Below are 24,353 nucleotides of genomic sequence, written 5' to 3' on the forward strand. Positions count from 1 at the left end.
GGGGGGGGCGGCCGTACCTCACAACCACCCCTCCCTCCTCCTCCTCCTCCGCCGGTCCGCGACCCCCCCCCACCCGCGTAGCGACCCCCGTCCTCCCCCCCCCCTCCTCCTCCTCGCCTTCTCCCCTCCCCCCCGCCCTCCTTCCTCGCCTCCTCACTCGCCCCTTCCCCTCAGCCCCGCTGCCCCCCTTCCCCTCGCCCCTTCGGGGTGTGTCCCCCCCCCTCCCTCCCCGAGCGTCCCGTTCCCCCCCCCGGTCCCCAGGGGCTACGGGGGGGTGTGGGGATGTCACTCACTCTCCTCAGCCCCCTCAGAGCCGCCTCCTCCTCCTCAGCGGGGCCCGGGCCGGACTGGGGCCGTGGGGGGAGGGGAGGCGGCTCCCTCAGGTGGCCACTGACAGGAGGAGGGAGGGAGGGAGGGAGGAGGGGGCTGCGCGCGCAGGGAGACCCGCCTCGCGCCGGGCTCCCTCCCTCCCTCTCTTTCCCCCCTCCCTCCTCCCTCCTTCCCCTCCCCTCCCCTCCCCTCCCCGTGCCGCCCGGCGGCGCGGGACTCCCGGGGTGGCGCGCGCGCCACCAACCGTCACCTCCTCGGGACGCTTTTCCCGCCCACCCCGGTTGCTAGGCAGATTTGGACAAACTTGCGCCTCCGCGCGCCTCGCCCCGCCTCTTGCTCAGGCTTTTTTTTGGGGGGGGGGGGTGGGTGCAGGGTGGTGTGGGTTTTTTCTTTTTTTTTTTTTTTTTTTAAACGAGATACGGACGGCCGCGACGCCCAATGAAAACCTGGGGTTGCCCACTCCGCTAGCCAATCGCCCTCCTTCGGCCCCGCCCCCATACTAAGCGGTGAGGAAAAGAGGCGGGGCGGCGTCTTGATTGACGGGCAGCCTTAACCAGTAAGCGCCGCGCGGCGCTGGGTGGGTGGAGGAACGGAAGCCAATGCGCGGCCCGGCGCACGGGGAGGGGGCGTGGCCGGCGGCCGGGCCGGGCTGTGAGGCGCGGAGCTCGGCCGCCCCCCCCCCCCTCCCCGCGACCCGGGCACCGCGGCGGGGCAGGGCTCGCCGCCCCCCCCGCCCCGCTCTCTCCCAAGCCCGGCACCGCGCCGAGGCCGACTGAGGTGATGCGCTGCCCGCGGGGAGGGGCCGGAGCCGCCGGCCGCTCTGAGAGGCCCCGTCGGCGGCCCTTATCCGCCCGCGCAGGCCGGCCTGGGGCCTCAGATAGGGGCCGGCGGCGGGGTCGTTCGCTCCGTGAGGCCGGGGGGGGGGGGTGGGAAGCAGGCCGCGCCTCGGCGGGGGCTCCGCGGCCTCCACCGGGGAAGGGCTCTGGCGGTCCCCGAGCCGCTCTAGCATCGCGGACCCCGTCCCCGCGGGGCAGGAAGGCCCCCCCCCCCCCCGGGGGTCCGCGCAGCCCGCGGGAGGAGAGCGCGGTTGCGGTGACTCATCCCCGCTTCCTCCGCCGATCTGGGTCAGGGGTGCGGAGACGTTCTCCGGCCGTACCTCGGGGCGGGGAGGGGGGGGGCGATACGATCGTTCCCGCAGGAGCTGGCGAAGGGGGTGTTAACCCTTTCGCTGCGGGACGGGCCCCGGGAGAGGGGGGGTTCCTCGGCGTGTTGGTGTACGTGGTGCTTGGCATCACGGCGGGTGGGATTATCTAAATCCACCTGGTCAAGCCAACGCGTAGAAACGGGAACAAAGGAATTAATAAATTAACTTTCCCCATGAGACTCCCTGAGCAACTGTATTCATACAAAAAAACGTCTTCTGAGCTGCCAGCTTGCAACCTACCTTTGCTGTTTCTGACATGAGCCTCAGGACTTCTTATTCAGCATTTTTAGACACCTGCAAGCGAGCTTGTTTCTTAGAAGGAAAAAAAAAAAATCTTGGGTGAAGCAAGTTTATAATCAAGGGTAAATAAAGTGACAGGAACCACACTTTATAATGCCAGCACCAATCTTTCATCAATCATTTTCTACGCACAGCTTATTATAGCATTAGATGCAGCTTCCTATCAGGTTATTTAGGTGCTTGTTTCAAAAAAGTAAAAGTGAGATAATGCTCATTATTTTCATCCATAATTGTTAATAAGCATAAACCAGTATGCTTCCCCTTTTACTCAGGTAGGGAAGGCAGAAGGCACATAATCAAGGCTTTTGCAAGAAACGAGCAGTAGAACCAGAGCTAGCATCCAGGCCTCATCCCTCCCTCTCCAGCACTCCTGCTCCTGGGCTGTATTCAGCTTATGGTCGGGAAAGTTCAACTTTTCAGATCTGTTTTACACTCTAGATCAAAGATTCACCATTTCTGTTAACAACTTTGTGCTCAACATCCTCTAGGTAAGACTGAACACCATTTTTCTTGTTACAAAGTACCCTCCTCCACCCTTTTTTTGTACAAGACAGTTTTAGCTACAAATAACTAAGGGTTAATAGCGCAGCTCACGACCAGTTGTTACTCTGGTTAATGACTTCTCCCAAAGCACTAAAAGCCACGGGCTTCACCTCAGGCCGTTCAAAACCTCATGGCTAACTACTAAGGGCTCAATCCTTCTGAAGGGATGCTTTAATCCACACGGATGCATGCATCTCAACTTGCTTCACTTGCTGTGTCATCAGGAGAGTTCCAAAACAGGTCTAGCACAAGATGCATTTTATGACTGAGAAGCTAGGTAAAGTTATTTCCAGAAATCTCTTCAATAACTTTTTCCTTGTCCTGGTTGGACAGAATTTTACTGAGGTGATAGCAAGCTTTGCCATCTGCAAAGGCAGTATCCAGCAGTCAGTCCTAGCAAACACTGGAAGATCTGTTTTCTCCTTTATGTTTCAACCATGCTAAGGGGTTACATGGAATAAGCTAAATAAGAGCAAAAATACTCGACAAAAGAAAACGGACAGTCGCTTGTTCTGCAGCAGGCTGGCATCTTAATTTTGCATTGTCAGCTCATGACAAGCCTCTACACAGTAAAATGCAAAGAGGATCTACTCTGGATGCATCTCCGGATCTGTTAGGCAAGTACCAAACTTTTTTACCTCTTGCTAATGTATTTTAGATGCGTTTCACGTGGAGTTTTGCCACTAGGTACATCCTCTGCAAGGAGCTGGTTCAGAGGAGATTCCAGAGTCAGCCCCGACAGCGGATGAACAAGGCAGAATGGAGAGGAGAAGGTGACGATAGCTCAGTTTATGCCAGATGCAATATTTTTCTGAGGAAGGAACTGCACATAACCAGGGTAAGGAGACTGGAGCGTCAGCATAGCTGAGTCCTTTTCAACAGAAAGGAAGCTGCCATTGGGGTTAAAATTTTCATATAGTGAGTAACTTGTTGGAACAGAACCTACTCGGCTTCTATGATGAAATTCAAGGGACTAGCTTAGCAGCTCAGATGACGTTTTGGAAAGGGACAGTATGCAGCAAGTTTTCAAGTTTGTAGTTTCTTCGAAGTTTTACTTGCAGACAAATAAATTCAGCAGTTTTTTTCCTTTTAAATTGAAGCTCAAAATGTAAAAATACATGCCAGAACCATTCAAATTTTGGGATAAAAGACAAAAAATCAATCTTCCATTAAACCAGATCCCATTTGTGAAGATCAAATGTAGTCAGCATCCTTCTCGACTGCACAACTGCAGTGAAAAATACTTCTGTCCTATACCAAATAAGAAGAATTCCAGGTATTTGACCAATCCACAGAAGTCTTGTTTTATCCCAGACACCTGCCGGGGTTCCAGCCATCTCCAGAGCAGGTTCACAGCCACCCTCAGCCACCTCCAGCGTGCTAAGGCGAGCAGTCAGGTGGACATTTTCAAGCAGGAAATTCTGGTTCTCGTTCCAGGCAGGAGCCTTCAGCCCGACTGCAGGCAGAGCAGCGATCTATCCCCGCTCCCCACCTGCCCCCCGGCACCCCTCCGCAGGCAGCCGCAGTGCTCTGTTCATGCACCAACTAGCAGGCACCGTCTGTGGCTCCCTGCCCTCCTGTCCCACAGCCAGGACAGGGCCTTAAACAACTTCTAACGCTGGGCTGGGCGATGGGGTAAGTCACTGTTGCCACATAAAATGCTTCCTTTGTAGCCAGGATGGCCTGCAGCTCAACTAAAGGAATTAGTATTCTACAAACTGCTAGAAGAAGTAAAATTAAACTTTATTTAAAAATTCTTCTAATATAGAAAACGAGAGGAAACAAAGGCAACAAAGGAATGCCCCCGGTTCCATCTCATTACATGAGTTACTGTATTTACAGCTTCAGGAAGGAGCACTGGCAGAAGGTACACGTCCTGCTACTTATGGAGAACTACAAACACTTAACAATACATTGTACAAACCTGACATAACATTTAAAGGTTCACTGCGGGAAACAATTAAATACACTTGCTAAGACAGACAGTAGAAGAGCACAGACAGGTGTTATTTCATCCTGATTTCTCCAAGTGTTCTGTACAGCCTAAACTACCGACATGATTTCCTTCTCACTCACTCACCACCACTGTGGCAAGAACTGCCGTACATTACGGAAACGGGTTTATTCAGCATCATTTGGAGAGGTCAGTAATCTCAAAAATAAAATGGGACATTACTGAACTCCTCCTATCATAATTTTACTTGCTGGAGAATTTGGAAAAACTGAATAAAATTAAAGCAGTGAAGTAACACAGAATATGTTGTGCTGAACTCCATGTGTCCACTGGCAGCATAGCAACTTAAGGCCCTAACATTTTATCAATGTCAATTTTTGCTCGTGGTGTCACAGTGAGTGCACATATGGGATGACAGGGGATGAAGTTCATGATTTTTATTTTATTTTAAATTCCCCAGCCGCCAGATTGATCTAGATTTCCTGTGTGCATGGGCCTTTCTGATGTTCATACTGTAGGAAATGAAATACAACAGGAAAACACTTCTTCAGACTGCATTCTCTATACATATATAAGTTTTTACACTATCTACAAAACAGTGATTAGATGCTTCTGTGTAAGTTCTTGCTACTCATTTAAAAATACTAGAGAAAAAACTGTACAGTTCTCTAAATTACATCTTTAGAAGAATAATTTTTTTAGAAGTTCATAAAAGACTTCATGTTTGTTTCTATAGAGAATTAAATGATTGGACAAGAAAGATTAGAAATATGTTGTTCAAATCAAGTTAGACAGACCAAGCACTTAACAGAACATTATTTGTAAACTGTAAACTTCTAGTTTTCTGTTCAACTTTACATAGGCATTTGAAAATTAGGAAGAACTTCAGTTATGAGGTCCTTGTTTTAATCTCTGCTACATACAAAAGATACTGAAAAGCAAAAACTATTAAATAATTTAATATACAAGTGTAGTTAAAAAGCACTGTACATTGTAACAAATGTACATTGAATTTTAGAGATAGAAAATCACCAAGTTATTTTCAAATTTACATGATTTTTTTAAATTCTGTGATGGGAAGAGGACTCCGGAAATGGAGCAGAGTTCTGGACTCCACAGGGCTGTGGGTGAGTGCGGCCGAGTGCTGTTCTGCACAAAAGCAAAGCCCAGGTGAAGCTGGCTTGTCACAGACAGGGAAATCCCAGGTTGCTCCTCCTGACGCTGCAAGTTCAGCTACCAGGTTTAGCAAATGGTTCCTATTAAAACCTGAGCTCACTTACATCACAGGCAAGCAGGCAGCCTTTCCCTCAAGTACTTCCTTCCCTCCCGAGAACAGACCAGCAAGGGATTTGAACTGCAAAGCAGCCTGGTTCGCACACAAGTACCAACAACGAGAAGCCAGAAAATTGCCACTGCAGCTCTCCTGCAACACAGTCTTCAGCTCTGCAGGTCCCCCAGCAGCAAGGTAAGGTCAGGAGATGCAGCTACCTGAGCAGGCACTGGGAGACATCTCGCTGCAAAATGCTTTTCTTAAACTCAGCCCAAACCACAGCTCTCTAGAGTTGGGATTTTTTAATATTGCCTTATAGAAGCAGCACTTTTTTAGCCAACATTTAAAGCAATTTATTATAGTTGAGATGGGCATGTCATCAGTTAAGTAACAGCCTCAGACTGGATAGCAAGAGACAAGGAAGAGAATGCTTGGGTTACCTGAATGGGACTCTAGCAGATTTTAAAGTATGTCTTTTTCAGTTACTAGTCACTCCTCAGCTGTGAAGAGCACTGTCAAGAAAATGGCCATTGTGTTTAGGTGCTTAAAAACAGGTAGAGTTCTTGCAACCCAGCAACTTGGGGAGGGAACAGCCAAAGAGAGATACTGCTTCCCATACACCCAAAAAAGGGAAAGACTGAAAAATAGTCCGTGGGATATCGATATTCCCAAGGTAGGATTTACCTGATTATTCCTGATCAAAATCTAAGCACATGACAGCTGTTGAGCTTTGGAAGTTGTTCCAACAGATGCCTGCAGCACAGCCAAGCTGTCTTAGACCGACAAGCAGAGCAAGCGTGAACCCATCTCCTCTCGCCATAAACCAGGGCCACACGGGCAGTGCGCGCCCACCGAGGTGCTGGCACGGAGACGGGCTCCTGCCGCTGGTGCTGCGAGCCTGGCGGCTTCCATGGGAATGCCGCAGCAGGCCAGCTGTCAGCTCTGCGACTCAAAGCCTTCGAGGGGACAGGAGACCACGAGAGCCGGGTGGCAGACACAGAACAATCTCAATGAGCAAGCGATGCAGAACAGGGTCCATCTGCATGGACTTTCCTGTATTTGGTGCCTCCAGATACCCGGTACGCTAACTCACAAATTTCTTCCCCGTTTTTTGAGTTCTAAGGGAGACTTCAAACAGCACTGAATTATTTTCTTGCAAACCCAGTAATAAGACTCTCTCCCTATACCAATATTGAGACCATGTTTTCCCCGTTGGAGATTTAACAAGGCCTAAAATATACATTGCTTCTGCAAGAGTGTCTCAGAACAGGATCTAAATAGGCATCACATGTCCAGCAGGAGAAACATAAAATCCTATTTTGGTAATTGGACAAGCACTTGTCCCCTCAGTATCATTCAGCAGTGAAAATTGAGGGGTTTGACTTACAAAAAGCAAGTGTCTCTGTGAGCTGTTGCTAGACAGGGGACAAGACTTTCTGAGAAAGAATGACCATTGCGGGGGGTTGGACTAGATGATCTTCAAGGTCCCTTCCAACCCAAACCATTCTATGATTAAAGACAGATTTCACAGTATTCCTTCTACAGTAAAAGTTCTAAAGGTTTGAGGGGGTCAAATATTTCACCTCAAATATTTTCCTCCTCCCTCAGAAAAAGAAGCAACCACAGAAAGCCCTACACAAGTAATTTTTCTGGCAGATTCCTTTTCCCTCCCCCTTTTAAGCTGGGAGATAAATATGCAGAGCTACCAAGAGAGAAAAACACTTTATTCAACCCCATGAACCTCGCAAGCTTTACATGGCACTATGACGGATTGGCATGGATCCTTGCTAGAAAGCTGCTGATACTTCATGGAATTAACAACTCTTATACTGTTTTCTGCAGAACAAACTTGGGCCTCATCTGTCCTGTTTTGAGACAGCTGCAGAGGCACAGGCAAACGCAGTGAGAATTCACAGCTGAAGAGTTCAAAAAACTGAGATAGAACAGGAAAGCTAACAGAAAAGTTTGGAAACATTAAGTTTTTGCCAAAGGCAAGACTATAGTTTAGTTTTTATCATAAGCCTCTGGCTTATACTGGATCTGGGTTTTAACCACCTACTTTAACTCTGACTTCAATCACTTGTAAAAATCATTAAGGCACAGATGGCTGCCTTCCCTTGGTGAGGCTGCAGTAGAGAGGCAAAACGCTATTTCCCAGTTGCTTGGCCAAAGCAGGGACTAGACAGGAGGACAAGAACTTTCCTCCTTCCGTACAAATCATGACAACGTAGCAGAGATGGAGAGAGCTGTGGTTCTGCCTTACCCTGTGCGGGGCTGGACATCAATGCAGGGAGAGAGAAGGAAGACCCTCATAGGGACAAAGTGGTGGCACATTGTCACACACTCAGGAATCCGGGAGGTGAAACCTGCTCCTCTGACAACAGCACCCGTCTGCTCCACTCAGCCTGGAGGCCACCCCGAGGATGCTAACACACCCCCCGGCTGCAAACACCCTGCCCGTCAGAACTCGGATCTCGCCGATCTCATCCATACCTTCACCGCAAGGCTAAAAACAGCGCTGGCAACGACTTGCAGACAATGAGAAGGAAAAAAATATTACCTCAGAAACTAAATTTAGAACTTGGGGCACCCTACAATCAATCATGATTTAATCCAATTATTCCCAGGAGCGGAAGGTTGCAGAAAACATTAAAACTGGCATGCGTCGTACTTCAGGGAAGGTTGAAGTATTTAGAATGCAATTGGTATTCAAAACTGCATGAGTCCTCTTCATTTTCTGTGACAATTTTTAAAAAGTAGGTATCTAACAATTTAAGGAACAAGTGTCCTTTGGACTAAACCTTAATTCTCAGTAAGAGGAAAGCAGATTAAAACCAGTAGGTATATACACACTAGCTGTATATTCACACACATTATGTAAAAGCAGCTTAAAATGCCCTTCTCACTTTGCAAGTCTATGAAATGTACGTTGTCTTTATGCAATCTGTTTCCTACAAGGCCCTCACTAGAAGAGGAATTTGCTGCCTTTTCTTTGAAGAAAAGATTTTGCATGAATTTCTTCTCCTTTTTTGGCATTTTTTTTTTTTTTTTCTTTTTAAACACACTGTCCTGATAGTTATGCTTTTTCACAGGAGACTGGCCAGGCTGGTGGTGGGTCCGTTCTGTGCCTGGAACTGTACAGGAGGTGGTCCATCTGTCCACTGAAAGATAACAAACAGCATGAAAATCCCACAGCCGCTGCCTGGGGAGGGGAGGAATGGCAGTGAGGCCAGAGGAAGGAGCTTGCCCTACAGAGGTTTACTACCTTGAGATAATTAAAGATTTCATCAGGAGAAGTTGCGTATCAGGTTTGACTTTGTTTTACATGTGTGGAGCTCCTGTCCCTTGAACAGTATTTCTTTCAAAGCCAATCCACATGCCTGTCATTCCAAACCTAGCTGACTCCTGTGCTGAATCCAGGGTCAATGGCAATCAAGTGAAAGCATTTCCTGCTCTTACAGGTAAATGCCTGACCATCCAAACACTGTGACTAGCACAAATGAGGGACCTAACTTGAGATATGTTTGAGCCCATTATGCACTGCAACTATAGTGTTCCCAGAGCAAGTTAAGCCTCCGGTTCTCACTCGTTTAATTACTAAAGTATTTTCCTCTAACATTAGTCAAAATCTTCTAAAACAAGCAGATTTAATATTTGTTTCCTAATCCTCTTCCTCCTCCAGATTTTTAATCCAGCATAGATTATGCAAAAGCCAGCAATGGCAAGCAAAGAAAGGGGAGGCGGGAGAGCTGGCTCACATCTCTGGGCCTGGCCCATGGACTGCGCTCCCGGATGGAGGCAGGCACCTGGCCATGGGGGATTCTCAACACAGGCTGCATCCCAAACGCTTTCATTCTCACAAGTCTCAGGATCCCTCTGTGAGCTAAGCCAACAAATAGCATCTTCCTATTGGCCTTCTCCCCCCACCCCTTTCTTCTCCCCAAAAGGGAATGCTGGGAAAAAGATGTCAAGTTCCTCACATCTCACATTCCCATTTGGACATTATTTCAGTCCAGAACAGTAAATTATCTTATGCCGTTGCTGAGTTGCAGCTTAGGAAACCATTCTGTATTTTTAAAACAGTATTAAGAATGTTTCTGACAGGAAGGACATCAATATTTGAAGTCGAAAGAAAGTTGCTCCTTAAGGCAATGGCTATGCAGACATCAAGTGGTATATTAACTGGAAATTCAGATTTATAGATAAATCGAAAAAAAAAAACCCAAAACCCTTAGGAATGCTAAAGTATTGGTAGAAACTGTACTTTTAGCAGTATACAACACAGCATTCCCCAGAACAAGGCAGGCTGGGTGACCTAAACATTAAAATTAAGCCTGAGAACATAGTAAGTTTCTTTCAAAAGTAATAGTTGTCACCAAAATGAAGTGGCTACTGGCTACAAAAGCCATTTAAAAAAAAAAAAGTTCTGGTGTACCAAGAAAACACTTCTAAGAAACAAAGACCGTACCCACCAAATAACCTTTATAAAAATTAACTAATTGACTCACATTTCCTTTTCCTGTTATCAATCCAGTTTAAATACTAAGAAGTAGACTGAATTTTGGAAGAAGTGTGCTCAGCAGAAGAAAGGAACAGTAAAGGAAAGCAAAGCACATTGTTTTGCCTCAGAAATGGTCGTAACTGCAAGATGAAAATTGCTTACCGTGATTAGATTGTGTTCTGGAAGACTGCATGCTTCAATGTGGTCCTGCAGGAGCTGCTGCGAGAAGTTTTGATGCATCTGTGCTGCCTCGTGCGCATCCATGGCATTTCCACAGGCTTTGTTCAGGTCTGAAAGACAAGAGCATCGTGTGCTCACCAAGAAACATTCTTTGTACTTGCTTTCAACTGACCGTCTCTCTTATCTGAAAAGACTGTTCCCTATATTTGATGAATCCAATAATCGATTTAACAGCCAATATGCCAAAGTCATAGCACCGCTGAATGAAAATCCCTTAAGAGAAGCAGGGGCATATGGGGAACCCAAAGCCTTCCCTTTTCCAACAGCATTGGCAGTGCACATTGCAAGATTCAGTGTTATTTTAGTTTCCAACTACTCAAAATAATATTACAGTAGCTCTAAAAGGAGGAAGCAAACTTCTCATGCCAATAAAAGCCCCTGTGCAGTTTGCATTTTGTCTTTTTAGTTTCCAGCACCATCTAGCGGGAGCAGGAAAGACTCATGGGTTTCTCACTGCATCTCCAGGATTCAGCAACACAGGTTTCAGAAGTCAATCAACATTTTTATTTTTTGGTGAATCCTTGCTTTTGGGGGACTACAGAAGCCTCCTGCTTTGCGTACACCGGAAGCAGATCCTAGCGTCTTGTTTTCTGTGACGTTTACTCACAGGTATTAGCTCAGTCAGATTTAAGACTGGTAACCTACTAAGAATTACACAATTTCAGCTATAAATTACAAGCAGCACAGTGTGGCAGGGGCTGAGGCGCTGCACCTCCTATCGATGAACATGTGGTTATGTTTTGTTATTCCTCATCAAGCACCTTTTCTTCAAGAGTAGGTCATTAGTTCTATAGAGGAAGCTCTTAGGAAAAATCAAAGCAGAACGGAAACTGCCTCTTGCTGTTCCCAGGCTAGTGGATATGACCAGAGGCAACAGCAGCTGAACATGGGGTGGTGTTTCATCTACACCGGATTCATCATTGTACTATCGGCATGTTTTGTATGTGAACTACCACTTGGAAATGAATAAGAAAAGTATTTCAATTGCCCGGAAGCGGTTTTGTAGTAAAGGCAACAGTAAAACAGAAAATAAGCCTGGCCCACAGTGCTCAACGCAGAACACCGTGCTTATAGTAAACATGACAATTTAATATAAATTGAAGCTGCGGGGTAAGTTCTTGGAAAAAGGGTAGAGTTACTGCTTTATTTTCTAGTGAGAGCAAATCAATTGCAGCATTAATGTTGACGGTCTGCCAAGAAGCTAGTCAATATTTGAACAAAGCATCCTGGGGCCTGTGTAAGTCAGATTAAACAATATTTATGTATGAAGTGATATAATAGTCTCTTATATTTATTAAAGCCCGTACACAGAAGCAAAGCCTAAGTGAAACTTAATCAAATGTTTACTACAATTGGAACCGCAGGCAAACAAAAGCAGAGCAGCAGCAGAATAGATGCTACAGGGGGGTGAACTGGAGCCCTTTCCAAAGGGTCACCAGTTCAGCTGTTTATATCATAAACTGTCATCCAGCAACAGCAGGAGAAACCCAGCTGCTGCCTCGCACCCGTCACAGGGGGATGCTGGAGCTTTACAGGGCCTTCTCACCCCAGGCATCTTACAGCCCACCCCAGAAAAACAACTGGGATATCCGACAGCAGTGCCAGAGCTGCAGATCAGTAACTGGCAGAACCACCTCGCACTTCCAGTGGTATTTTGTAAACCCAGGCAGTCTTTCATTTAGTCTCTCGGCGAGGGCTGGCATTGGCATACATCCCCATACTCAGTCCCCAGCTAGTAGCAATGGGCTCTCTGCCGCTTTTTTTAAGTACAAGACCTGTTCCTAACTTACCTCTCAACAGAGCTGAGGACCACAGCTGCACAGACATATCTGGTATCTTGCTTGCAAGCTGCATGGCTGGTACTACCATATTATTACTTTCCTGGTGAAGAGCAGATATCAAAATAAAATGGGTATTTATTTTTTTTCCCCTTGTGAATACACATTACATAGAGATGTTAAATTTGTGACAAAAAAATTTGTCTACTTTATCGCTGCCATGTTCTAGCTAACAAGTCAAAGTGCTTACTGGGACAATAACCCAAACACGTATCTAAAACTGTCTGGAATTTTGCTCTGTCCTAGGAATTACGGCATCTATGTTGTGCAAAATAATAGAAATATTCCACACATTCTGGCATATGGTGAGAATCAAGGAGCTTGTACCCACAATTCCTTCCAAAACAATCCAGGTCAATGATGTTATTTGTCCTTTATTCAGCTCCTTTTTTCAAGTGATCTCAGGCATTATAGGAACACACACTTTTAGAACAGACTTCAAACACTACTACTTTGCTGAAGTGTTATTAAACATGCAAATTACAGCTACAGAATTATGTAAGTCAATAAGCTGCCAACTTTTAGTGGGACACCAATAAACAAGCATTCTTAAAATAAGATTAATTTCACAAAGTGTCCTGATTTTCTTTGGCAAATTACAAGTCAAACATTTACACGGTAACACTAGAGACAGTGAAGGCTTACCCTGTGATTACCTAACACATAGAATATATGACCCAGGAGTACGAGAGAACATGCTGTTAATCGATTCAAGTCTTCTGCATTTGACATTTTCAGTGTCTCTCGCAAAAATCGCCTACCAAAACAGAGCAAAAATAAAGTGTTTTAAAAACTCTACTTTCCCTACAGTATGTAAGAAGCATCATTAAGAACTGAATTAATCCACATGGCAAGTATTAGCACTTGGGAATAAAATGTGTGCTGCAGGTGACCTTAAACAAAGCACTTAATTCCCAAACCTCACCTTTCTTTTAGCAAAAATGACTGTAATACAGGTCCTCCTTTGAAAAGCTTTTGTTTTAGATGTGCCACTGCTGAACACTGCACAAATATTATTATTAGCATTCAGAACTAAAGAGATCTAAACTGAACAGCTTCCTGGTATTTTCCCCTAAGTAATAAACAGAAGGTTGACTAAATCCACAGGGAGAAGAGCTAGCAGGTTTGAAAGCAAGGCCTCGGGGTTTTCATTTTTCTCTTAAAAAGCTTTATTTAGTTTCTCCTTTTTTCCCCACCTTCCAAGTGCACCGATTTATACTCACTTTGCCTCATTGTATCTTCCTTGAAAGAAGGAGAACAGACCTCGGATGTAGAAAGCCGCTGCTCGAAGACAGTGAGAGCTATGGACAAAGCAACGCATTGAAATCTAGGCATTGTGCAGTGATTACATGCATTACAGACAGATTTCTAGGAATTTGCCCAATAATCAAATCTCCAAACAAAACATTATATTTAACACATGGTCAGAACTTCTGCCTTGAAAAGAAGTTGATTATTTTGTTTTCTTTTAAAAAAAAGCCCGCTACAAATCCACTATTACCATCACCAATGCAACATCAGCATGTAGATAGTTTCTGGAATTCTCACCTCACAGGAAAATTATGGTCTGGATTTATCCTTTCCAATAAGCTGTAAAGCTACAAAGTGGGAGGGGAAAAGAAAGATAATCAGCGTTTCTCACATATACAGGCTTAAATACTGACAGCAAGTGCACATCAAATCAAAATGGCGCAAGTCACCACAAACACACTCAAGTTTACTTGTACTGGTTAGGTCATAGCACAAACATTCCAATATTAGGAGTTTTCATGCCCATTTTGATCCCAAAATCAAGTTTTATACAAAATAGGCTCAGACTTTATGGAACTTCCTATACAACATCAATATTTCCTCAGAGAACTTTTAGCTGTCGTTATCTGAGCTGTTCAAGACCCAAATGAATGCTGTATCAGATACGCTATTTAATTGAAACCAGAAATCAACTAAGCAAAAAAAAGATCAACTTTTTTAATTCTTGTTTTTGCTCTCTAAGCTTTTTAACAAAGTACTGTGTGCTTGGTGAAAAAAGTTCATTTATAGCCTCTACACAAGAAACCTGCAAGCACATCTCTGAAAAGTTACTACTGAGGGATCAGACACATCACTGAAAGAGTGCACACGGCTAAATTTTCGTATTAATATGGCTCCAGGCACATCACTGAAGCAAAATCAACACACACATGCACATACCTATTTCTGGATGTTTAGTTAAACCTTGCTAGGTTTTATGTAACCTAATAAAACCCCTAAGCAGATGGAAACTGAAGCGAACAAGTTGAATGAGTCAAGATGACATAGTTAATCATACACTTCACATTGGGAAGCTTGCCCTCCCAGTGCTGTAAAAATTCTGTGTACGATCCAGAATACTCTGCTTCAGTGGTTTGCAGCTCAGCCAGCTGATGCCACTGGTTCTTTACTGTTAATTGACACTACCCTGATGAAGGAGTTGCCTGGCTGCCAGACAAGGTACCACTTTGCAAAAATGCTCAGAAAAAAGAATAATCCAAGCACAGTAGTGGTTTTCTCTCCAATAAATTCCTGAATTTAGAATGACAGTCAGAAACCAGCTTACCTCTTGATGCCGGTTGCCTTCCCTGATGTACACACTGGCTAAGTTTGTCACAATAAATGCCCACAGTTCTTGATGTGTAGTGAGCTAAAATAAACATGATACCAACAGCACAGTCAAATACTTCAGCATCTAACCCAGAATTTGCTCACCCCATATACATCACAGATTTGGTGCCTGATATTTTGCTATTAATAAATCCTCCTTACCTGAACTGTGATCAGCATAGAAAAAAAATAAACGAACAAACGCAACTAATATAGATGATCTCCAGGTTTCCCTTCCAACCTCAACTGTTCAGTGACCCACACAACAATTGCAACAAGCCCGTTTCCACACTGAACATCCACAGTAAATAGTTTGGGAAGAAAATCTTACCCTCAGTGCTGTAGTAAATTGTGCTTCTGCATTATCCATGCAATTAACAGAAATGCAGTAGAGCCCCTGTAGAAGACATGATATTTCTAAGGTAATGCATAATACAGCAAGCCGAGAACGCAAAGAAGAAAGGCACGCACAAAACCACAGAAATCTCAGGATATTGACAGGAAAGAAGGTAACCAACAAGTCTCAGTTTTGCTTGGTTCTGGGAAAAATAAGCAATTTCTACACAAAGTCCTTCAAAATATTATGCTCCTGTAAAAAATGCCCCATTTACCTAAGAAAACCCTCCTGATTTCTTATAATACTCAAATAGCAATGCTACATGAATTCTTCCCCTCACACAGTTCCCGCAACATACCCTCTCAAACATGTACAGGATAAATCTTGTGCATTTGCCTTGCATACTAACTACCATGCTACACATCACTTATTTTAAAAAGGGATTTAAGCCTTTGCAGCCTTAAATAACACTGGGTGCAAGTCCCCACAGCAGGACTGGCAATTAGTAACACAGACCCCATTACTCCACAGGAAATCTTGCTGTCTGCCTCACTACCTTCTCATTAGTTACTGGTGATGAGTACGAGTCTTGGGTAAGGTCTTCCAAAGAGTCAAAAGCTTACCGCTAATCATAGACACTTACTAATAGAGTGTGCAGCTGGGCAGCATGATTAGAAAACAGTCTGGGAGACTGCTGGCAGAGCTGACAGACTTGTGAAATCTGTTAGGAAAAAAAAAAGTTAACTTTAAGATACTTTTTCTCCATTTCACTTTATGCTCTAAACCCATGTACTTGCATCATACATGTCATGCAGTACGTTTCAGTGATTGGTTCAAGAATCCTAAGTCATGCTCCTAGGTAAAAGCGGAGGCTAGACTTGCCTCAAGGTACACACGCTGCTCCATACACACTCGTCCCACACAGACACACACTCAAAGTGGTTTTGAATTATTTGCTTTGCAGCAGCTCCACCATATGGTGGCACCACCTGCAAACCAAGTCACAGATCTCTTCTGACACGCTCAGAATTTGAGTTGGCACGCAACAGAAAAACTGGAATCAAAATCTTACACGGGGTATGTGCTTGTGATGAGTTTTATGAGCCAGAACCAATGACTATTCTTTTAGCAGGCTAAATTTCCCCCCACCCCCTGAGTACATCCATGAGAAGGCTTACAGCAGAGGTTGAGATGATACAACAGTAAGTCCTATAAATAAGGGATGGGTGAACAGGATTTAAAAATGACTGTGAGAATGGAAAAAAAGCACAGCTCTTTCTTGCATTAAGTAACACTGTCCCTCTCTTCCTTCCCCTCAAACTATGCAAGAGAAGGAAAGGACAGAAATGCAGGGAACCTTAAAAACTGAGAAAAACTTGGACAAGACAGGAACACCTAAGAGGAAGAGTTAAGAGCCACTCTCAGTCATGAATCTGAAGAAAAAGACACCAGAGTCAGGCTGCAACGTACAATCAGGAAGGTGTCAGTTGTAGACACCGATCAATTATTGTTGACTCCATGAGCAACTCCAAAGTGTTCTTAAATAAAATATTTAAAAGGAGGCTAATTCCACAGCTTCAGAGTTGCGGTATCCTGAGCATCATTAGGCCTGACTATATCCGTTAGTAGTTTAGCACTGCTGGAACCCCCATCTGAGCCCAACTATCTTGCTCAAAACTGAAATTCCCATGTTTTAAAAGCTATCACTGCATACATTCACAACCAGGGAAATGATGATACCCCATTTTTACCTCCTGCAACGCCGTGGCTTTGTGTCCTGTGACAAGCCGACACATGATAATGTGTTCCAACAAAATAACTTGGAATGATGACAAGATAGGACTGCAGTCCAACACTGAAAAGGGAACAAAAGTAATTCAGTACGTGAAGTTAAGACAAAATTAACATCCTAACCACACAGCCTCCCCCCACACCTAGCCAGCTTCCTCAGTTGCAGGCAGTTCAGCAAGACTTCAACACAAAGACTCCTTTGTGGACATCTAGAGAGAGATGTCTTTGGCTGGACCACCTGGTGTCAGAAGAGTCATCATACTGCCCAGCTCCTCTTCCATATCCCACAGGAAGGATGGTACAGGTTTAAAAAAAAAAAAAAACAAAAACAACCAACAAACAAACAAAAAACCCCAAACCCACCAAAACCATGATGCCTGAACTGTCAGGAGCGGGAGTCTGAGCACCACTTAAGAAAAAACTCCTTGGGAACACACGCTCATTTTAGAGAATCAAAAGCTTGGATAACCAAATACATGGACAATCAGAAAGGCAGCATGAAAATACATGTATTTACAGCCCCATTTACTGAGTTAGAATAAACCCCCCCAAAACAAGATTTCTGTATTAAAAGTAACTATCCAGTGTTAAAACAGAGCAAAGTTCTCAGACACAGCAGAAACAGATTGACAGCAGGCTGTCCCAGTGAGCTAAATAAGGTTGCTGTGGTTTTGTTTTGGGTTTTTTTTTTTTTAAATTTAAATTAGCAACAAGTAATGGAATCTTGCAGCATCAGCTAACTGATAATCCTTATCCTTACTTTTTAGCTTCTCTAGCTGCATGAGCGCTTTGTCTGTGTACTTCTGAGCCTTCTCCAGGTACCCTGCTTGCATGGAATGCATCACTGTCACCTGCCGGAAAACACAGGAAAGATTACAGAAAACTACCTTTGCAAAGAGGAAAGGTCTAGGAGTTCACACAACTCCTCAGCTACCAGCTTTTTAAAATAAATTTTGACATCATTCAGGAGTATAATCGTATTCGAGAAGTGGGGCAATTAGTTTCAGGAATTTGAAGTCAAGACTGTTGCTCTGTTGGTAAAAATAAGCCAACATAGCTCTACGTCGTATGAGTTAATCTGATTCTATTTGGCTTGGATATTAATAAAGTTACATTCCAGTTTCCAGACTTCTTGCACAGTCTCTTCAAACACTGACATCACTGAAAGCAATAGTCTCACAGATGCTGTGGCAGAATTAAACTGCCAGTGTAACGTAAAGCAGCATATGGTCTGCAGAATCTATCGCTGCTGGCTCCAAGCAATTTTTAACCAATTCCTCATTAATTAGCAATATACATTAAGTAAAAAAGAGCTTCTCACCAAGTAGACAAGCACACACATGTGTTCCTTGGGCAGCCAGTGAAAGAGATCAGCAGGGTTGCTGGGCAGAATTTCATCATCGTGCAGCGTGGATATGGTCTGGATGCACTGCTGAAGCTGTTTCAGGCATGGCTTCACACTTTTCACCTGCAAAAGATGATTCACATCAGACATAGCTGCTGCAGCCCAGATGCTTGAACATTTACTTAGTTGGGAAAACTTGCCAGGCAATAAATAATCCCTACATTCAGGAAATAAGTTCATGCATAAATCACAACACTAGCATGACAGAACAGTGACTACTTCAGGCCCGCTCCAGGATTAACAACAATCACCCCTTCATATCTGCATATACGACCAAGAGATGCTCAAAATTTTTTTCAAAATTATACACAAAGCCTGTTATCTCCACCAACATAATATGGAAGCAAGAGTGGCCGCCATGGTTATAAGCGTATCACAGTTAACCTTTCCTTGGGGAAGAAGAAATGAATTAATTTCTTCACTCCTCATCTCATTTGTGATTAAAATCTATAGAAGTTAAGTTTCATTAACAAAAAGCACGGCGCAGCAAAACAAACAAACAAACAAAAAATAATCCCCCAAAATCACCTCAGTGTAACAACTAGCTACTTTTGAGGCAGTACTTTTTCCCCAGTTCTCACACAGCAACTATAAGAAGCACAACTCACACTTACCTGCCCGGCGTCCAGGTAATGCGTGACCTGCAGGACTAAGAAGAATACACGTAACGACTCTTTCTGGATGGGGTTTCCTTGCCAGTTTTCAACTATCTGCCCACAAAGAGTAAGGAGAGGGTGCACCTCCTGCAGCTTTCGTTCCATTAGAAGGAGCTATAATTTAGAAAAAAACCCACATCATTATTTTTGTGCTAACCAGTTTAAACACTCTGAGAGCCTCAGTAGAACCCCAGGTACATTGATTTATTTAAAACAAAAACAGATTCAAAGACATCTTATTGCAAGAGCACCAGCCTTTTCACATGACCAGATTTTTCATCCCTAATTACAAGGGCTCCAGTGACAATCTGCAGCTATCCTTCATCCTTTCAGAAAATTATTTGTCATAATTAATAAAGGAGAAAAAAAGCCAAACCTATTCACAAGAATTTCACCAGAATTCCGCAGACTTAAGGCTTATCCCCAGATACATTTTTATACTGTGCTTGCTCACATGAACAAAACAAAATACATAGAGCAGATAAGCATGCACGATACCTTAAAACAAATGGCTTATGTTCAGGCAGGTTACATTCTATTGCTCTGTAACTTGCATTATACTAGCGTCCTGGTTTCAGCTGGGACAGAGTTAATTTTCCTTCTAGTAGCTGGTATAGTGTTACATTTTGGATTCAGTATGAGAATAATGTAGATAACACACCGATGTTTTCGGTTGTTGCTAAGTAGCGTTTATATTAAGTCAAGGATTTGTCAGCTTCTCATGCCCAGCCAGCAAGAACCTGGGAGGGGACACAGCCAGGACAGCTGACCCAAATTGGGCAAAGGGGTATTCCATACCATGTGATGTCACGCCCAGTATATAAACTGGGGGGAGTTGGCCAGGAGGGGGGCATCACTGCTCAGGAGCTAACTGGGCATCGGCCAGTGAGTGGTGACCAATTGCATTGTGCACTACTTGTTTTGTATATTCCAATTATTTTATTATTATTATTGTCATTTTATTATTGTTATTATTATCATTATTATTTTCCTCCTTTCCATTCTATTAAACTGTTCTTATCTCAACCTACAAGTTTTACTTTTTTTTTCCCCCCGATTCTCTCCCCCGTCCCACTGGGTGGTGGGGAGTGAGTATGCAGCTGCACAGTGCTTAGTTGCTGGCTGGGGTTAAACCACAACTAGTTAAACAAGTAAATAGTTTATTATAAAAGTACATCCAACTTACCATCCCCTTGCTTAGCAGAAACAGTGCTCTGAAATAAAACAAAATGATGTCATGCTCAGAAAAAAGTTACCCAAACCACAACTATATACATAAATCCTGAGGAAAAAAAAAAAAAAAATCTGCTGTTCTCCCCCTCAAAGACAATAGACAAGAGAGTATTAAGGAACCTGCCACAGAAAGCACATTTAAAAGCTAGATGGAACAGTTCAATCAAAGCCCCAGGAATCAAAATCCCAGCCTCTCAGGTTTGTAGCCAAGCTTTGGAGAGTTCCAGTTACAATAGCTTCTAAGGCCAAACCAGGCTACTGGGAAAACTTTTGCTGAATAAGACAATAAACAAAGTTCAGTTTGAAAAAAGACTCTGCAGAGCTTAGTGGACATTATTGGTTTTAACAGAAAAAGGAAAGAGCTGGAGAAACTCTCAGATCTAAGACAATACTCAGAAATACTGGTTTGCCTTTAAAACCCATGTAGCAATCACATCTCTACATAAAACCAGAATATCTCTAAATAAAAAGTAGACGAAACCAAAATATTTTCTGTGAGAAGGGAAAAAAGTCCAGGGAACTCACCTGGTATACTCTGATCCTACCACCCGAGCATATTCTGCTCCAACTCCGAGAAGGTCACATGCAGATACTAAGTCTTTTTCAAGTGTATGTAGTTGCTGAAATGAAAAAAGGCCACAAGAGTTTGGCATTTTCTTTGTGAAACTCATTTGCAGTTTTTAAAAATGTAATTACTCCTGTGCTTTACACGTGACAAGGGCTAAATTGGTACTTGTTAAATGTATCATCTGATTTTAGACACATTTTCCAGGAACACCTGGCATTCTCCAAAAAAAAAAAAAAGTCTGTAACATTTCAAAGAAAATGTCTCAGCCCAGTTTCATACCACGCAAAGCTGTTATAACTCGTTAAGATCACGTGCAGATCAGATCCCAACAGCTCCAATATACCCGTGGACTGTTACATTGGAGTAACTGGAATAACAGTGTGTTTTCCAGCAAGAAGAGCAGAGAAAGTCTGCAAGGTATGTTTCAGGTGACAGGGAGAGGATGATGCAGCTGCCAGAGCACCTCTCACTCCCTCCCGCCTGCCAACTTTTGTACTTTCTCCAAACTCAGGTAGAAAGCCACACAGTTGTAGCAGAACAGGCACCAAGGCAATGAGAGACACAGGCCTCTGTGGTCAAGCAAAAGCCAGAAAGGAAATACCACACAGAAGAGAAATCAGCAAAGAATGTCAAGCTTCGAGGGAAGGATCCTATTCAGAGGGAGGCACTGAGAAAAACACTTAAGCTTCTTCTGAGTACTCAGGCATTAACTCATTGCAAAGTAAACATTTGTCCTTTAATCGATAGGAAAGTAAGTCTCTCCACAGTTCACTGTTCCTAAACTACACAAAGGAGCTTGGCAATTCCTTTTCAAGAAAGTTGGTCTGCTTGTTTAAGCTCATCAGGAAGGGAGAAAAGACAAGTACAGGTGACTATTAAGACAGTCTTCAAAGATAAAATTGCTTCCTAACTAGCTCTCTGCTGCAGAGTACCTGTAAAGAGCAATTAACTCCCTCAACTCTCACGTTAAACACCTCGAGCCTCTTTAGGAGCAGAGAAGAGGCATAACCTGGAAAAATAGGGGGTCATTCAGCAATAATCTGCTCTTCCCACTGATCACTTAACTTTCTGGATATGCTCCCTGGCCTAACGCATTGGATCACTGAGGAAAATCAGCGCTTTTAAGAGTAGTTACACAGCTGAAGTAAAGACTGTAACAAATGTTAAACACTTCAGATTCCAACATGCACCACTTTACTCCTAGAAGTGAAGACTGTCTGACCTGTGCAGCCAAAGCCACACTTACGAGCATATTACAGAACAGGAAGAGTAACATTGCTTGGAGGCCTTTGCACCACCTGCTTTTCCCATCCCAGTTCTGCTCTGTGTGCTAATTAGGTTGAAAATAATCAAACGAACACTTCACGTTGGCAAACTCCAATTCCAGCAGGCTTTAAGAAAACATTTGCCCTTCCTGCAAGCCATAAGGTGGATTTTATTTTGCTCCACCTCTAAAGTTGTGTGTTACTAGTGCCCACGGGATGATCCTTGCTGCTTTCTTCCCCATCTGCCTTCAGCAGGTAAAAAGTGGGCCTTGACCCAATCCACAGTCTACCAATATATCATTACTTTATAGCATGAACTTTTCTTTTGTCTCTCCATTAACAGCAATGATGGGTTCGGAAGGCATCCAAGCTCTTTTTAAGAAGGATACAGCTGTTTTCTAACCATTTTTTCCAATCACAGTGCTACAGTATAACATGGTTATCAATATAAATCACTTACTGCAAGTTGAAAAAGCAATCTACAGTGCCAGTACGGAGTCTGCTGTGAAATCTGAATGGCTTTGCGTAACAGAGGTTTTGCTGTATCCACTGAATTCTGAAACAGAAACATGCACAACATAAAAAAACAGGCTATTGGGAACTTCATCACTAACAATAACAACTTTTAAACTAGTTGTATTCTGTGTTGATCCCCCATTAAAGTCTCACAGGTCAGGAACTTTAAAACATGAAAAGCAACAAAACCAAGTATTTAACACACATCTACACTTGACTGAAACTCTGTTCAAAGTATTAGCTATTTAACTTCTTTGGCTGCTATTCTAATGTGTGCTTTTTTTCTGCACGTGAGAGAAAAAGCAAACATTTTCTTTAGAGATAGTAAAGACTAGTTAGGGCTCTTCCAGAGAAAAAGAATAAAAATAGCCTAGGAACACAACAAAAGCCTGAGGAAAACCATCTACTTCCCTTCCTCCCCCCAAATTAGCTTGTCTCTGTCCAAATGAGGTCTAAAGAAATAGTTTGGCCAAGTAAACTTCCTTTGTTGTGGAAGACCTGCATTGCAATTCCATCAGCAACTTTCACGATAAGAAAGGCCAAAAGTCTTTCAGGCTTACACCTTAGTACTCTACATTTACATTGCAGCGGACCTCTAAAAATTTCATAAATCCTATTACTAATGGCAATAACTACTCCAAGACCAAAGACACTCAAATTAAATGCAGCAGGACAACCGACAACATCTGAAGTAGTCTCAGTGCACTCACCTCCTGACAATACAGTTCAGACAGAAGGCTGGCTGCCTCAAACTTAACATCTTCAAACTGGGGAATCTAGCAGCATCAGAGTTAAGTAAATATTAAACACTGTCTGGAAAACAGCAACAGCTCGACGTCCAAAAACCCTTAACAGAACATACGTGTTAGGAAAGCGGCTCCCAACCACGGAATTAGATTAAAAACACCAGCTAAATCCCCATCCCCAGGGCCAGGCTCTCTCTCCACAGACGTGTTTTGTTATCGAAGCCCCCCGCTGCAGGAGCAAGGTGGCCGGGCGGCGACGCTCCTCGCCCAGATGGACGGCCAGGAAAAGGATACTTGCTGGGATATCAACCACTGCAAGAGAAGACAGAGGGTTAGTCTGCAACCACCACAGGCCAGCCCCACTGACAGGGCCCCCCCAGCAACAACCCCCTCCTCCTCCTCCGCACACACACACATCCCCCCACTCCTCCTCCACACATACACCCCCCCCGGGCTCACCGCCTTCTCCAGGTGCCCGCGGGCCTGGTCGCCGTTGCGGGTGTGGTGGTAGAGGACGGAGCCGAGCTGGAGGTGGGTGCGGGCCTCCATGCGGGCCGGGGGCTTGCGGGGCAGCACGGCCTGCAGGCAGTGCACGCAGAGCCGCACCTTGGGCGGGCTCGACGTACGGAAGTGTTCGGCCAGGCCCAGCAACGCCAGGTACCACGACTCCCCACCGGCCGCGCCGCCGCCCGACCCCGACCCCGCTGCGGGCCCAGCACCTCCGCCGCCACCTCCTCCTCCGCCGGCCCCCCCGCCGCCTCCGCCGCCCGCCTCCCCGGAACCCGCCGCTCCGCCCGCCGCCGGCTGCGGCTGCTGCTGAGGCGGCGGTTGTTGCTGAGGGGCCGCGCCGGCCGCCGAGCCCGACGCGCCCGCCGCCACCGCCGCCATCTCAGGGCCGCCGCGACAACACGGGCGGGAGGGGAGGGGCGGGGGCGAGGAGCGGCGCGCAGGGGCCGACGGGATATGGAGTCCGCCCCGCCGCCGCCGCCACCGCCCGCGCGGGCCGCTGGGAGGCGCCTGCCCGCCTGAGGCGCTGA

General features: G+C 44.8%; 2 protein-coding genes and 1 long non-coding RNA gene across 7 annotated transcripts in view; 1 reads left to right on the forward strand and 2 right to left on the reverse strand.

Moving 5' to 3' along the window:
- GATAD2A (GATA zinc finger domain containing 2A) overlaps positions 1-427 on the reverse strand; it is a 68,341-nt gene extending 67,914 nt beyond the window's left edge. For 3 of the 5 annotated variants that reach the window (XM_052802605.1, XM_052802604.1, XM_052802602.1), the window contains exon 1: positions 294-424. The gene's annotated coding sequence lies outside the window, so the exon portion shown is untranslated. Of the gene's footprint in view, positions 1-293 lie in introns of all 5 variants that reach the window. The other 2 variants (XM_052802603.1, XM_052802599.1) reach the window with 2 other exon arrangements.
- Positions 428-3,012: 2,585 nt separating this feature from the next.
- LOC128147884 (uncharacterized) lies at positions 3,013-8,823 on the forward strand. The gene is made up of 3 exons (XR_008237126.1): positions 3,013-3,215; positions 3,815-4,012; positions 8,694-8,823. It is a non-coding gene; the product is annotated as an uncharacterized LOC128147884 (long non-coding RNA).
- Positions 4,100-24,233, reverse strand: MAU2 (MAU2 sister chromatid cohesion factor). Its single transcript, XM_052801080.1, has 19 exons — positions 23,776-24,233; positions 23,611-23,628; positions 23,281-23,346; positions 22,515-22,610; positions 20,747-20,841; positions 20,175-20,202; positions 18,947-19,102; positions 18,249-18,395; positions 17,688-17,778; positions 16,888-16,991; positions 15,780-15,857; positions 15,131-15,196; positions 14,756-14,839; positions 13,729-13,778; positions 13,404-13,481; positions 12,826-12,937; positions 12,133-12,223; positions 10,265-10,392; positions 4,100-8,762 (listed from the first exon to the last, which is right to left on the reverse strand). The coding sequence occupies exons 1-19, from the start codon at positions 24,202-24,204 to the stop codon at positions 8,688-8,690; spliced, it is 1,992 nt and encodes a 663-aa protein (XP_052657040.1). The 5' UTR covers positions 24,205-24,233; the 3' UTR covers positions 4,100-8,687.
- Positions 24,234-24,353: the final 120 nt, after the last annotated feature.

Source organism: Harpia harpyja, chromosome 11 (assembly GCF_026419915.1).
Source record: "Harpia harpyja isolate bHarHar1 chromosome 11, bHarHar1 primary haplotype, whole genome shotgun sequence".
In the NCBI taxonomy this organism is placed as follows: Eukaryota; Metazoa; Chordata; class Aves; order Accipitriformes; family Accipitridae; genus Harpia; species Harpia harpyja.

Excerpts from the sequence above, each read along its gene's own strand:
- MAU2 (XM_052801080.1), bottom strand. The coding sequence starts at position 24,204 with ATGGCGGCGGTGGCGGCGGGCGCGTCGGGCTCGGCGGCCGGCGCGGCC. Across the intron at positions 15,858-16,887 it reads AAGCCACGGCGTTGCAGGAG|ATTTCACAAGTCTGTCAGCT; the intron begins GTAAAAATGGGG and ends TTTTCCTAACAG. Across the intron at positions 13,482-13,728 it reads GACCATAATTTTCCTGTGAG|CTCTCACTGTCTTCGAGCAG; the intron begins GTGAGAATTCCA and ends CTTTGTCCATAG.